The sequence below is a fragment of the Equus przewalskii genome, chromosome 20 (genome assembly GCF_037783145.1).
Source record: "Equus przewalskii isolate Varuska chromosome 20, EquPr2, whole genome shotgun sequence".
NCBI classification, from domain to species: domain Eukaryota; kingdom Metazoa; phylum Chordata; class Mammalia; order Perissodactyla; family Equidae; genus Equus; species Equus przewalskii.
The window spans coordinates 27,124,763-27,141,413 of NC_091850.1; the positions used below are offsets into that span (position 1 = coordinate 27,124,763).

Below are 16,651 nucleotides of genomic sequence, written 5' to 3' on the forward strand. Positions count from 1 at the left end.
CCACAAAAGACCCCAAATAGGCACAGCAATCTTGAAAAAGAAATAAAGCAGGAGTTCTCACACTTCCTGATTTAAGGCTATATTATAAAGTTATAGTAATCAAAAAAAGTATGGTATTGGCATTAAAAACAGACATATAAGGGCTGGCCTGGTGGTGAAGCGGTTAAGTTTGCACATTCCGATTCTTGGTGGCCCAGGGTTCGTGGGTTGGGATCCCGGGTGCGGACATGGCACGGCTTGGCAAAAAGCCATGCTGTGGTAGGCGTCCCACGTATAAAATAGAGGAAGATGGGCATGGATGTTAGGTCAAGGCCAGTCTTCCTCAGCAAAAAGAGTAGTTAGCTCAGGACTAATCTTCCTCTAAATAGATAAATAAATAAATAAATAAAAATTAAAACAGACATATAGACCAATGGAACAGAACAAAGAGCCCAGAAATAAACCCATGCATATATAGTCAACTAATCTCTGACAAAGGCGCCAAGAACACACAATGAAGAAAGGATAATCTCTTCAATAAATGATGTTAGGAAAACTGGATATCCATTTGCAAAAGAATAAAACTGGACCCCTATCTTATACCACTCACAAAAACTAATTTGAAATAGGTTAGACTTAAATGTAAGACCTGAAATGGTAAAACTTCTAGAAGAAACATAGGGGAAAAGCTTTTTGACATTGGTCTTGGCAATGGTTTTTTCATATCTGACACCAAAAGCACAGCCAACAAAAGCAAATATAAACAAGTAGGACTGCATCAAACTAAAAAGCTTCTGTACAGCAAAGGAAACCATCATCAACATGAAAAGGCAACCTATGGATTGGGAGAAAATATTTGTAAGCCATCTATCTGATAAGAGGTTAATATTCAAAATATATAAGAAACTCATACAATTCAATAGCAAAAACCAAATAATCCAATTTAAAATTGGGCAAAGGACTTAAGTATACATTTTTCCAGACGTACAAATTGCCAACAGGTACATGAAAAGGTGCTCAACATCACTAATCATGAGGGAAATGCAAATCAAAACCTCAATGAGGTATCACCTCAAACCTGTTAAGATGGCTTTCACCAAAAAGATAAGAGATAACAAGTGTTAGTGAGGATGTGGAGAAAAGAGAACCCTTATACACTGTTGGTGAGAAAGTAAATTGATACAGACATTATGGAAAACAATGCAGAGGTTCATCCAAAAATTAAAACTAGAACTACATACAATCCAGCAATTCCACTTCTGGGTATATATCCAAAGGAAATGAAATCACTATCTCAAAGAGATATCTACAACCCCATGTTCACTGCAGCACTAGTCACAATAGCCAAGATATGGAAATAACCTAAATATCTGTTGACCAATGAATGGATACAGAAGATACGGTATGTATACATATAATGGAATATTATTCAGCCATGAAAAAGAAGGAAATCCTGCTATTTGCAACAGCACAGATCAACCTGGAGGACAATATGCTAAATGAAATCAGGCAGGTAGAGAAAGACAAAGACTGTATGATCTCACTTTTACATATGAAATCTAATTAAGCTGAACAAAAGAACAAGAGAGTCAAATGTTGGTTGCCAGGGGCTGGAGGGAAGGGAAGGAATGGGGAGATGGTAAAAGAGCACGAACTTTCAGCTACAAGATAGATAAATTCTAGGGATCTAATGGACAGCAAGGTGATTATGGTTAATAATACTGTATTGTATACATGAAATTTGCTAAGAGAGTAGATCTTAAGTGTTCTCACCCCACACACACACAAAGTGGTACCTATGTGAAGTGATAGATGTGTTAATTAACTTATTCTGGTAATCATTTGACAACATATATGTATACTAAATCATCACATTGTACACCTTTAAAAAATCAAGTCGTACAAGCTAAACATACACAATTTTTATCTGTCAGTCACACCTCAATAAATATAGGAAAAAAAATCTTGGGGCCAGCCTGGTGGCACAGTGGTTAAGTTTGCACGTTCCACTTCAGCAGCCCGGGGTTCACCGGTTCGGATCCCAAGTGTGGATGTGCTGTGGCAGGCGTCCCACATATAAAGTAGAGGAAGATGGGCATGGTTGTTAGCTCAGGGCCAGTCTTCCTCAGCAAAAAAGAGGAGGATTGGCAGCAGATGTTAGCTCAGGGCTAATCTTCCTCAAAAAAAAAAAGAAGAAAAAAAAAATCTGAAAGAACCAGAAGAATTTTAGAAAATGCAAATAGTTGCCTGGGAAAAGGTCTCAGGAGATAAGATACATGACAGAAAAAAAATTCAAAATGATCTCCATATCCAGAAACACAAGGGCAAAGCCAACTCAAATGATAAATGCAAAAGCTTATATTAGATTTTTTAAAAAGCCAATGGCACAGATATAAGACAGAGAAAACCTGTTGTGGCAAAAATCTACGGGGAAGGTAGAGGGCATAAAACGGGACTTTAAAAATTGGTCACAAACTCCCTATGAATTCCCTGGACCACCTGCTGTTGACAAGGCCCAGTGCCCAGATTGTGGGGAGAAGTGGTTTTCTAGGTTAATCACCCAGCAGAAAGTGCTCTAGACCCATCTCCACCTGAGGTGGAGTTCTTGGCTTGGGATGGAGAACACAGAGTGAACATAGGACAATGTCTTTAGATAAGATGTGGCCTGTGTGTCAAATGAAGATGGTGAAGACACCTTCTGTGGTTTCCATATTGGACTAGGAGGCCCACTGGTTCTTTAGAGAGAAGCTGATGGGAGCACATTTTAAGGAAAACCCTTTGATGGCAATTAGGAACAGTCAACAAGGAAGCCAACTGCCTCGGAAGGGATGAGCGCTGCACCAACGCTGTACTGAAGCAGAGGTTGGGTGGCCATCAATCAAGGATGTAACGAGCTGCTTCCTGAACATGGTAGGAGGTTGGAACTCGTTCAATGTGTCTGACCTCAACTCACAGGAAGAAATACACTTTTCCAATATGCCCACATGCAAATGTATACATGTATACGAATTATATATGAGAACAAAGCTGAAAGAAAAGTTTGGAGAAAAAATACCTATCCTTACTATGTTATTCACTTTGCTATTTTCTTTTCTTTCTCTTCATTTTCTTTCTTTTCTTCTTCCTTTTTTTTTAAATGCTGGTAGGAATGCACTAAATTGATGTCACCACCCACTGAAGTGTTGTGACCTGTAATTTGAAAAACACTGGACTAGAAGTTTCTTCTAGAATACCTTAGATGGCGCTTCCAACTCTAAAATTCCAAGAACACAGAAAGCAGATTTTGTCAGCCATGCAGAGGAATCTATGACTTATAGTTTAATCAAATGTCCAGAAAGTGGCAAATGAAGCCTGTTAAACTCCAAATAGGATGTAGATACGTCATGCTCTAGAGCATTGTTTTTCAATGTTTTTGAATGCTCCACAGTAAGACCTACTTGGGACATTGTGGCCCACTCCACACCACACATATGCACACACACACAACTGAAACCTAAGCTTGACAAAAGAATCCTTACTTTTACTGTGTGTGATACCCTCTGATATTTTCTTTCCTATTCTATTCTTTTTCACTTTTGAAGAACTTGTTCAGGACCCCCTCAACTGACTTAACTACCTTCTGATGAGTAACCACCCACAGTCGGAGAACCCCTTCTCTAGAAAGTTGGAGCTGAGGTGAGGAGTGAGCTCAAGCGTGTGACAGACATTAACTAGGAAACTGGGCTGAGAATGGTTAAATCCTGCTAGGAAAGTACTTTTGAGAGTGGAATTTGTTGGAGCAGGAAACTGTCCTCCAGGGGATACAGCAGAACATCCAGAATGGCCTTGACAGTGGAGGCCACTCTACTGGCCTGAGAGGGAGTGGACCCACAGCCTAATTATAGCACAAGCAGAGATATGTGTGTTCTCCTTCCCTCCACATCTGACCTGTCATTCCACAATTTAATGTTTTCTGCAGGACCTTGGGTTACTTGGAGGCTCTTTTCCTAAATGTTTTCCTTCATATTGTTCCTTCTAAGCATCATCTCAGAAACAGAATTAATAAGACTCTCCCATGCCTTGAATCTGACTCTACTATTACACTGATTATACCACCTTCTAATGTAATTTCACTTTTCTGTCTCCCCTACTAGGCTGTGAGCTCATGAAACATGCTGATTGTCTTATTCATCTGTGTTCCTTGGGATGTCTGCATGATCCTTCAAAAATGCAAATACTATCGGTCCCTTTCCTGCTTAATACTTTCCAGAGCTCCCTATTCCGTTCAAGGCAAATATGAGCTCTGTTCCAATGCCTTTCTTGTTCCAACCCCTGCTTACCCATCCAACCTTATCTCATGCCACAGAGAGCTCCAGGCGTTCTAAGCAATTCCAGGAACATTTTCTTCTTGCCTCTAAGTCATTGCTCAAGTAGCTTCTTCTGGCCTGAGCCTTGTCATTCTGTGTCTTCCCTCCCCTTCACCTGGTTATTGCTGATATGTTGTTCACAGCTCTTGTAAGAAGCCTTCTCAGACTCCTTCAAATCTGGGTCAGATGTCAAGTTTGTGTTCCTCTAGGTCCACACCCCCACCCCTGCCTGCAACACTCACCACTCCGGACTGTGCTCATCTGCCTTATCCATTGAGCAATAGTTGATGCGCCTCTCAATCTATTGCATGTGCTTTGCACACAGAAGAAACTCAATATGTATATGTTTGGATGAACGTATGCTCATAGTAGGTATTCGATAAAGGGTGGTGGAGCTGAATTGAAATATCTTCAGAATTTGATGTTAGGAATAACATGATGCCCTAAATCAGGAGGGAGCAAACTTCAGCCAGCTGCCAGTTTTTATAAATAAAGCTTTACTGGAACACAATCATGCCCATTTGTTTAGATTTTACTCATTGCTACGTTCCTGCTGAAATGGCAGATTCGAATCATTGAGACAGAGACCATAGAGCTGGCACAGGACAAAATGTTTACTATCTGACCGTGTGAGAAAAAGTCTGCCAACCCCTGGTCTAAGACAACATCCTGTAACCTTGTTTGTACCACTTCAATGGTCTGAGGAAGCCTACGAATCCTTTCGCAGAACAATATTTTTAAACACATAAGATAAAATCCACAGGTTCACAAAGGAAACCAGATATATTGAAAACCATTATCAAAACAATAGAAAATTATGATATAGTAATATATGTGCTTCTTAACACATTAAGTGATAATACCTAGCAGTGGATTTAATAACTACAATAATTTCAAAGTAGTGACAAGTATAACAGGTATTCTGAGATATGTGCAACAATTCTAATGGGCCAAGAACGTATCTGTGACTCTAATGGCGACAAAGGCCCAGGAATTGCTCCTACCACTGTGGTTTCTTGACTACATTTATATTTGAAGAAAACATTCAATTTCCATTGGTAAAACTAAGAATGCAATTTTTGTCCAATCAAAATCCAGGGACCCCCTGAATTCTATCCCTGAACTCCTCAGGCTTCTACAGGCTGCAGATTAAGCACCTGCTCTAAGAGAAGAGACATGATCCCACAGATTATCCAGGTGAACACGACAGGGGTGAGAGAAATCTCACACGCAGGACAGCCTCCAATTCTCCGTCAACTTTACAGACTGATTTTATACAGGATTTGTCTACACTAAAAGGAATGGCAGAGGAAAATCCAAAACCACTAAGTAGTCAGTTAAACAAAAAATGTATTATTTGACCTTCAGATTTCAGCCTTCTTTCTTTATTTATGAATTGGTTCAACCTAACCAAATGACAAATGGATAGAATGGGGGTAATGATAAACTCGGCCGGCAATTTGTCCCAGGCAGGGCAACTGGAGAGCACATGTTCATTTACAGTTTACAAATGGCTCCCAATGCTGTTACACAAGAATTCAATTTATGTCAACTCCCATCAATCTGGCGGGGATTACATCAGGAGAGCTCACGGCAGGAGGGAGTAAAGCTCTAACGGATCAATTTGTAGAACTGTAGGTCAGACTTCTGCAAAAACATTCAGAATGGCCCTTCCACTGGAGCCTAAGTGGAGGAACTTGATGGCTACCAGAATTTCTGGGACCAGGCACCCGTCTGGAAGGTGGTTCTGAGATTTTCGATTTGGATACTAAAGGTCAGAAAAAGGATTTTTCATGAAGCCTCACTTGTTAATATGAAATCTCAGCTGACATCCAAGCATGTCCATTCTTGCTTATTTTAGTTCTACTGTCAGTGGTAAGGAAGGCTTATATTTAAATGGTGCGACTTCCTAAACGCTTTCTTGAAAAGGAAGGGAGATTTTTTGTTTTTTCCCATTCTCCTCAAAATTAATTAATTGTGTAAGAACAATTCTTTCAATACTTTAAGCTCTATTCTTTGGAGGCAGGAAAACCAACATAGGGCTACATACTGTTAAATATTGCAGCTATTTGCCCAATTATTGTTATAAATTCCAGTAAAATGCTATGAAAACAGTTGGCAATTCACTTACATATTGCGAAGAGCTTCCAAACACAAGTTACCATTCAATGTGAAATAAAATCACAACGGGAACTTTCCAGTTAGTCTCATACACTAGGTATTATTTGAAGCTTTACTATATACCAATACTCCTTTTGTGATGAGAAAACCAAATCAATAAAGAACCTTGGGTCATTGGGGAGGAGGGAGACGTGTGTGGATCCATGTTGGGTTTTCTCAGCTTTTATTTCTGCAGTTGGTAAGGTAGGACGTTGGTTGTGGCCTCTGATAAGAGTGGTAAAGGATTCACTGAAACCCTGTGGCTAGTGTGGCAATATATTTCCATTTCCATGTGGCTCAAGGTAAGGACAAGAACTAACATTAGAAAAAAATCTCCCATAAGCCATTCTTTTTAGTACTGTGCAGACATCTTTTCATCTTCCCAACCCTTCTGAGGTAGCCACTATTCTTATCCCTACTTTACAGCTGAGGGAAGGAGGCTCAGAGAGGTCAAGGAGCTTGTGCAAGGTTCCAGCTAGCTGTTGGTATTCTCTAGATTCACTCCTATGACTGCCCGTGTCCAAATGTTCACCAGCCCCTATTTGACACATGGTATGTTTACTCCGTGCTGGGTGCTGTATTCCAGAGAGGGGAGGAAGTCAAGACACTGTCCTTATGTCCTGGTGAGGAAGGCAGACCTTGAACAAGTAATTAACTCCAAGTGTGCTGAATATTGCAAGTAAACGTTGCAGGGGTACCTAACCTAGTCTGGGGAGGGGGCAGTGGTTCAGGGAAGGATTCCTGGAGGAAGAGGTACTTAAGCAGGGGTCGTGAAGGCTGAATAAGAGTTAGCTAGGTAAAGAGGTAGAAGAACCATCCTGGCAGAGAATAGCAAGCCTAAAAACTTCCAGCCAGGAAAGAACAGAGCTATATAGGAAAGCAGAAAAGACCTATCAAAAAGCCAAATACGAATAGCTTGCATTGACTGAGCACTCAGCATGCGCCAGGTGCTGTCCTGCACATTTCATGGTCACAACTCATTTAAGTTCACAAAAACTCTATGAGGTAAGGCAATTGTTATCCTCATTTTTCTGTCTGAGGCACAGAGAGGGTAAATACTCCACCCAAAATGACACGATTTAAAAGTGGTGGAGGCAAGAGTTGGACCAGGGAGCTAGCTTCAGAGTCTATGCATTAAACCACCGGTCTACACCGCCTCACCTTTGCCATGAAAACAGAGAAACAGAGTCGTTGGATTTTAGAGGTCAACCAGTCTAGCCTTATTTTATACCTAAGGGAGCTGATAACTGGAATCAGGCAATTTGTCCCCAGGATCAGAGGAAGCTCCGAGCAGAGCTGGTGCTCTGATTTCACATTTGGACAAACTTAAACCCGAGAGATGAAACGAAGAATCAGACTGTAAGTCTCGATTCTGAATAAGAAACTTCTTTAACCTTCATAGCCTGTGACCTTGGCCATGAGTCAAATCACATCAGCCCTTAAAACTATTCAAGGAAAATCCATAATCCGTTCAGCTTCCGTTCTGAATCCCAGACTGGATCTTCATTTCAGTAACAGCCTTTGCAGGGTCACTTCCTGTGAGGAAACTAAGTTCACTTGTTACTTGTAGATTAAAGAAGAGCTTATGATGGGATGGAAAGACAGATGACTTTTGACAAAAACATTAATTTGTGAAATAATTTTAAAAACCCACCCAGGTGCGCACGACCTTGAGATTCTCAAGTGAAGCCAACATGTAGGCACAGCAATCAACTTAGAAGCACCCCTGTGAGAAGATGAATATTACAAGTCTTATTGTGGAAGGCATCTGCCAGGGACCAGGGAATTATTTAGGCAGAAAGGTGTGAGAGGGAAAAGAGGGGAAGCATGGTTCTTTCTCATTTATCAGTATAGCTAATACTAGTGGGTGGAGATTTATAGATCAACATTGCTTGAGCTGTGACCTTAGAGCATACCTAGAAATATTTTTAACTTTCACATGCACCCAAAATAAGCCAGTGGAGGACTTTTTATTGAAAACAGTCATTGAAACAAGCTTTAATCTACTCTTTCCAGCAATCGACAATGCAAAGCTCTGAAGCAATTTTAACCAACCAGATCACACCTGTAAGTAAGTCAAATGAAAACTATTTTTCACCTTTAACCCGCCTGATACATAGCATATGTGGAACATGCCACCCCAGTTGGTACATCAGAGCTGAAGAATATTTTTCCAGGCCTTTGCTTTTCATTGCCACCATAATATATATTTTTTGCTTGTGAGAAAGGCACTTACCCTGGGGAAATTCTTAGGCAGAAGGAGGAAGGTTTCTCAGATATTTATAGCCAAAATATTTCAAAACATAGGTAGCTATATTTATGCTTGGTTATTATTTTAATAAACACTAAGCATTGCTGCCCACAAAGAAATTTTCAGTATCACTTTAGAAAAGAAATATTCTTCTTCACCTCGAATGTATGGCTTTTCTCTATTAAAAAAGCAGGTAAAAGTTTTAAAAACATTGCAAAATGTTACAGCATGCAAGCTTAATTGAATTTGCCTCTGCAGATCTTTCCCACACTGATTAAAACCCAAAAATCCACTGTTAGCAAGGAAGCTAACGAAGAACCCCGAGGCTGACTTTGGGGGAGATTACGAAGATTACTCCCATCTAAAAGGTTCGTCCTAGCTGAGCCGGGGACCAAGCCACCTTTCTGACACGTTACCGAGGCTACCCCTTCAGGGCGCTCATCCCATGGGTGTCCTCCATTTCAAGGGAGGTAGAAGCTGGATGAGGATGCTCAAGAGAGCACCACAAATATATCATGTCCACCTGAAGTATCACCCAAACTAGCAAATATGTAGTCAGTACCCCCATACCCTGGTGTAAGTGTAATTTCTCAGGCTAACCTTTTATTAGCCAGTTAAATATTTCTTTAAAAGTTTTTTTCCGACTATTTCCTAAAAATGCCTTTGATAACATTATCATTGTTTAATAAGAAGAGTAAGTGATGTACAGGTGCCTACCAAGACAGAGAGGAATAAGAACCTCATCTTCCAGTGACAGAACTTAGACAAGAACTTTATGTTACGATCGTCGAAATCTGAGGATACCCTCTGGTAATAAATAGCTTTCTACAATTTCCTAGCCTTGGCCTGCCAAACACCTGCCTCTTGGATATAACAAGAAACTTGTGGCTCACACAGGGACCTGTCACAGGTGTTTCTGTAACAGGAGGTATCGGGGCAAAAGGAATTCAATATTAAACATTAAACAGAGCTCGCTGGGGGAAAATAGAGTAACTAAAGACCCCCAAAGTCTTTCTACTCAAATTGCAGTTTCTGATTGAGAGCCCAGGCCAGCTTCTCTCTAAATATCCTCAGGCACTCACCTGTAATGGGATAGACTCCGAGATAGTCACAAGTGAATGTGGGGATTTATTTTGCAGGCAAACACTAAATGCCACAGCAAGCTGTGAGAGCTTTATTTTCCCGAACAACAGCAAACAGCTGTCGAAGATCAGGCTCCATTTCCTCAGCCAGCAAGGATCTGGGGGGAAGCTGACTCCACGTCTCCACCTCTGAAGGTGGATCACAGACGTGAAGGGGACGTGGCATTTCATAGAAAGAGCACCGAGCTGGAAGTCAGGAGACTTCAGTTCCAATTTGAATTCTGTCCCCACCCAGTGATTTTCCCTCTGCAAAGCAACTTAAGCAATTGAGCCTCAGTTGGGGAAACAGTGGTATGGGGGTAGAGGAAACAGGTATTGAATGTCTACTGTGCATCAACATTCTGTGAAGACTCTGAGCAACAGCCCTGCAATGAGGGTCCCATGAACTTGATGTTACAGATGAGGAAATGCAGGTTCTGAGATCAGATAACTTGACCAAAGTTACATATTCTCGAAGAGATCATGGAGGCAAGAATTCCTAGTACAGGAGCTGGACCCAGGCACTGGCTTTCCCCATTTTACTACTTTCCATGTGGAACTCCAAGATGTCCAAGAATTCTAACTTTGAGCTAGCTCTCCTGGACACTGTGAAGGTATATTTGTCAAGACAAATAAATTGAAAAAAAGAAATTTAACCATTTGTTAGAATGGTGCATAATTTAAAAATACGTATACATAGGAATTTGGGGCCTGAGTCCCTCAAATGTTAGGGACAGTTCTGATTGTTAAAATGCATTTGTCAGAGAGGAATTATAATTATTAAATGTAGGTACATAACACCCATTTACACCTTCCATTTGCGTAGGTTTTCAATGTCTACAAAGCTCTTTCTCATATGTGATTTCACTTGATCCTCCTAATCACACACTATAACGCTGAAAGGAGTTATCGCCCAGGTTTGTCCATGAGGACATTGGAGTCCATGCCTCTGGGGCCTGGGTCACCTCCCCTTGTTCCACTTCTGATTTTAGCAGCTGCATGTGAGCTCAGACTCGTCTCATGGGGCCAGCATCCCACCTCAAGCACAGGCTGTGCTCTTTACTCCTCCTTCTATCCCAGGACTGGCCTCCTTAATCTACAAACCAGCAGAGCCTAGAAGTGTGGGAAATTGTGCCCCTAGGGGAAACTCTCACTCTACAGAGGAGGACAGAAGCCAGTGAGTAATGGCTCCTGTCTTTTTGACAGGCAAATTTGAGTGGAATTCTGGACACCTCAGAGAGATCTCCAGGAATCAAGCCCCTACAGAAGCCCCTGTGGCCTGTCAAGTGACTTCAGTGATACACAGTTTTATGTCCTCATTTTCTGTCTCCCTCTCCCCACTTTCTCATTCCTGCTACCAAAAAAAATAAGCTACTTGCACCCAAGCCCTTGTATCAGGCTCTCCTTTGGGGACCCCAAACTAGGAGAGGCACTGCGGCTTCAGGAGGGGAAGTGACTTGCACAGGGTCTCCTGCTCCGAGTGCAGGGGGCAGAACTCTCCTCCAGTTCTCCTGGTTCTAAATCCAATGACCTCCTTCATCTCCTTTCAGTTGAGCACACCGGCTGCAATTCTACCTTTGACCAATACGCTGGACTTCAAACAAGTTTAAAAAAATCATGTGTTGGCACAAAATTAATACTAAACGATAAGCATCATGTTTGCTGGGGGTTACAGAGATGATCTGCTAGGCTACCATGAAAAACCTGGCATTTTTCAAAATTTTAAAGTATTACATTGTGCTTTGCTGGTGTGAGACAAGTAAATTAGAAATGCTCCCTTTCACTCCACATTTTGCAGATGAGAGAGCTGAAGTTTTAGGACTTTCCGGGTTTCATGTCCAACTACTTTTGGAACCAAGGATTAGAATCGTCTACTCCAGGCACACTCTGGGTTTTGCCCACTAAATCTGTTCAACAGCAGGATTGTAGATTATCCTCAATGCAGAGCACTGGTCTGAAGCTTTGCTGTGGGCATCCTTTTTTTAAATTTTTCCAGCCTCTGCTCCTCCCTTTTCTATTAACTGCACCACAGTTTTCCTTTGAGGAACCAACCCTCTTGAAATCTCAATCCATGTACTTCAGGTCTGAATAACCGACCAGTCCATAGTTCCAGAGCTCAGAATATGACAAGAGTCTGACCTATTAGTGTATTCTCTTCCCTCGTGATTGACTCAGAGAATGGAGAGGGATCCAAGCCAGACCAGCTAGAGTGAATATCAAGATTTTAATGGGTCCATCGAGAAAGAGCCACTCTTTTCCAGGGGGGAGATAAGCTAGTAGACTGCAAGTCTTCAGTGCCTGGTGGCCATCTTGTCACCATGTAGGAAGAGCCTGCTTGAAAAGTCAATGAGGCCAATAAAGAGGGAAGCATAGCACAGAGATGGATGGAGACAGACTCTTGATGTGACACAGATCTATTCTTCCCTGAATTTAGATTTGCCACTGGACTCTGCAGTCACAGGAGCCAATATATTACTGCCTCATCTTCTTTCAAGCTCCTGCCACTTGCAATTCAACAAGTCCTGCCTGAAACGAGCTCTGTACTCAAGCATTAAAGGGACTCAGTACTTCTCTGGAAAAACAAGTATCTGTTTTCCACTACCAAGGAACGGGCTAGGAAGTCAAGAAACAGAAGCAGACCTAATCAAATCTTGGCAGAATCCTTTGTCGCAGCTTCAGAGAACCTCAGGAATGAGGTGCTGAACTAGTCTCTTTGTGAATCCATGAAGCAGCGGGCCTCAGACACATCCCAGCCCCTTTAATGTAGAGAACACCAACCTCACATTGTTTTCATCAGCCAGGTTCTTCAGTTCAAAATTCAATTGCAACTCGAGTTCAGAGGAAGGACCTTAGACTGGGAATTCCTTTTGCTCATGGTTTGTGTGTGTGTGTGTGTTTGCTTAAAATTACATAACAGCATTGAGAATCCATGTTTTTACATCTGTAAGCTCTTAGAAGAACTTCTAATCACTCTTAAACCCTCTGATAAGCTGAATAATAAGACCTGGAGAGGTAGACAAGAGAAAAGGCTGAACTCAAACTGAGAAACTTGCCCCAGGGCAGTATGGATGGGAAGAAAACAATGAACTGTACTTGTTTTTAAAGGGTTTCTTTTCTCCTCCCTCGAGAAAAGTCACCATCAAATATTTACTTCAAATATAATGTTTCAAAGCCAGGGAGGCAAGTTTCAAGCTTGAAAAGCAGGCAGGCTTTTTGGCAATGGTGCCTCAGGGGTTTTCACAGCCTAGGACCCTCTCTGACTGTGGAGGGGAAATGCGGAAGAGGTAAGGTGAGTGCAGGCAGGTTTACCAGATGACCCATCACAGAAGAGGTGTGGGGACAGGAGCTGGCCCAAGGACAGAGTATAAATATAGGCCTCCACGCCTTTGTCCTCTCTTACATACACATGCAGTGGAGACAACTCTCCCTCTAGTCTTCTGTCATGCTTGGGATACCTGAGGTCAATACCTTGGCTTTTGAGTGTGACATATGAACTTACCTGATGAATTCTACAGAATAGTACTGAATAGGGGAGCTTCCTTCACTCTCTCCAGGTTTCCAAGACAGGGCCACCTCGGAATCAGAAACCACAGTGACGTACGGCTGCTGGGGTGTTGTTGGAGGCAGGCAGGAATCTAGGCAGGACAGCAAACAACTAGAGTTGGCTGTAGTCTTGGCTGCTGGAGAGGTTTCATATATTAAAAAACACATGTGCTTCTTTGTTCAGAACAGCCTCAAAACCCAAACTAAATAAACATACACAAAAAATCACAACTGGATTCACCATGTAGGGTTTGAGTCATTGAGAGCTGGCCTTCCATTCTTGCTCCAGTATCCCTGGCTGGAAATCCAGGGATATGTCCAGACCATTGACCCTGGGACACACAATGGTGTGTACCCTTTAAAGCTTTGATCACACTCCCACCTCCTAACAACCTTTCATCTCTGCATGTTGGAATTGATACTTGCGCAAGAGGAAAATGAAATGCTTAGCGTTAGTGTGACTTACTATCAATTCTTTTGTGTATGTGTTTTCTCCCCACATCTTCAGAATATATGCCAATAGTAGGACATTTGGGAAATGCGCTCATGTGTAAAGATGTAGGAGTCACTCATGAGCCTAGCACCCCAAGGTAACTGCTGTTACTATTTTCATATTCAGACTTTCACATCTCCCAGCCTCTGTTTATACTATTGCTTCTGCCAGAAACATTTTCCTGCCTTCTCTTCCTAGTGAAATCCTATGCGGTTTTCAAAATTCAGACCAAAGATATGTTTCTTTCTGAAACCCTCCCTGAGCCTCGGGGTAGAGGAAGTGCACAACCCTGGGTCCTGCGGGCCCATTGCACAGACCTCGGATGCAATGGAACTGCTTGCTTGCCATTTGCTTCTCCCTCCACAATAAGCTCCTTGTGAGCAATGATGTGATCGAGCCACCTTTGTCCCCCACTGTCCAGCACAGTTGGACTTTGTCGGATCCACAAAAAATCCACACTTTGTTGGATTCCCTTTGTCCATAAAATCTCTTCTCCCAGTCCCCTTCCTCACCTTCTTAGTTCTCACTTACTCATCACATCTCTACTTGGAAGTCATCTCCTCAGGGAATTCTTACATGATCTCCACAGAGGGTCTTCCTTTGTATGTTCTTACAGCACTGTAGGTAGCACTTAGCACAATCTGTGACTGCACACTACTTAGATAACGTGTTGACCCACCCCACTAAGTTCTGAGAGGGCAGGGGCTATGTCTGTTTCTGTTCACCACTGAATTCCCAGAGCCTAGCATAGTGCCTGGCACACAGTAGGTCATCATTGATATATACTAAATGAAGGAATGAATGAATAGCACCCGTCACTTTCCTGTTATGAATGAGGTGAAGCCATTTTACCTTGGGGCAAAGTGGTAACATGCTGAGGAGAACTGAGCCGCCCTTTGCCAGTCTGGCTGTAAGCTGCTACGCTCACTCGATACTCAGTGCCCGGTTTCAAATCTCCGATCACTTCCTCCTGTCAATGACCAAACAGGAAATGTGTCAATGATCAGAAATTCTTTTGGGGCAAACGAGACAATTTCCATGAGGGTTGCATCGTGAGGTCTCTGTGAAATTGCTTGGGATAGAGATTATTTTGTTTTCTCTAGGACTGGCCAAGTTTTAAAATTTGCAAAGCGTAAAACACCATGACATATTTCCCAAGACTAGAGAATTTCCCTTCATTGGAATCTATACTCTGCCCTAGAAATGGGACTCATTCACCTTATCAGACGTCACTCTTAACATCTGAGTTCTTTGATCAGAGTTACTAGGCTGCTGGGATTGAGGTAACAAGCTTTTCCAGGGTTGGAATCCCTCAGTTCTTTCTTTCCATTTGTACATCACAGATGCTCAGGAACTTGCCATCTGTGACTTGTCTTGACTTGTACCCATAAAGTAGGGACCCAAACTTTGGTTCTCAAATTTTAACCTGCATCCGAATGACTTGTACCCATAAAGTAGGGACCCAAACTTTGGTTCTCAAATTTTAACCTGCATCCGAATCACCAGGAGGGCCTCTTAAAACAAATTGCTGGGCCTGGCCCCCAAGGCTTCTGGTTCAGTAAACCTGGGGAAGGGCCCGAGAATTTGAATTTCTAACAAGTTCCCAAGTGGTGCTACTGTGGTCCAGGGACCCATGTGAGAACCACTAGGAATGATGATGGATGTGTGTGAACTTCACTTGCACAAATGGCCCTGCCCAGAAAGCCCCAGCTGAAGAAGATTCACTCCACCTTGGGCTTTGGCAAAGGCAATGTGTCCCTGAGGCTACAGCACAAAATAGTAAGTGGGAGCTTGGGTCTCACTGGCCCTAGCACATTGTAGGGGAAAGGACACTTGCTTTGGAATCAACTAGTCTTGGGCTTGAATCCTGATTCTGCCAATTATTGCTGGCTGTGGCCTTAATATTAAACTCCCTGAGCCTCAGTTTCTTCCTCTGTAAAATGGTGATGATATATAACTATCTTGCATAGTCATAATATTTGGGATAGTGTGTGTAAACTAGCTGGTACCCAGGATGTCCTCAAGAAGCAGGTTGTAATGATTATTGTCCTGTCTCCTCTTCTCTGCTTACCTAGATTCCATCACCTCTCTGAGGCCCAAATCTTCCCCTTAACACCTGACCACAAGACCTGATCTTACCCTACTGACTGTTGTACCACTAATTTAACACTTACATATGTGACAAATTATTACTATTTCTCCTATGGGATGCAAGCCTCTTGAGAGCAGGGATCCTGTCTTGAATTTCTTCACAACCTGTTCCGCAGATGATGAAACATTCATTGTAGCTAAGGAGAATAATCAACTGACTAACAAGACTTGCTTAAAGGAGTCAACAATTACTGAGTGCTTACTACAGTAGTTCTTAACCCTGAATGCCCATTAGAATCACTTGAAGATCTAAAAACATACTGATGCCTGAACTCCACTCCAGACTGCTTAAATCAGACCCTGTGGGGGGCAGGGCCTGGTGTCAGTTTGTTGAAAGCTCTCCAGGTGAGGCTAACGGGCAGCCAGGTTTATGAACCATGGGTCCAGGGCTTGGCTCACCTCCTGTGCTCTGAATTCCACCTGTTCCCTTTCCTCCCTCCTGTATTTCCATCCTCTCTCTCCCTTACTGTATTTACTGTGCTTGAGTTGCTCCTGTCTTGACAACAATCAATTTCCCCATCACACATGTGCCCCACCTCCTCTCACAAAGGCAAACTTCTTAAAGAAGTTGTCTCCACTTCCTCACCTCCTATTCACTCCTCAACTT

General features: G+C 42.3%; 1 protein-coding gene across 5 annotated transcripts in view; it reads right to left on the minus strand.

The window, feature by feature from the left end:
* Positions 1-16,651, minus strand: part of EGFLAM (EGF like, fibronectin type III and laminin G domains) — a 175,619-nt gene that overhangs the window by 87,384 nt on the left and 71,584 nt on the right. For all 5 annotated transcript variants that reach the window (XR_011530377.1, XR_011530376.1, XR_011530378.1 and 2 more), the window contains 2 exons: positions 14,746-14,863; positions 13,357-13,492 (listed from right to left, as the gene is read on the minus strand). Coding sequence is in view for 1 of the 5 variants with exons in the window: in XM_008526792.2 (XP_008525014.1) it covers positions 13,357-13,492; positions 14,746-14,863 (254 nt within the window). In the remaining 4 variants the exon portion in view is untranslated. The remainder of the gene's footprint in view (positions 1-13,356; positions 13,493-14,745; positions 14,864-16,651) is intronic.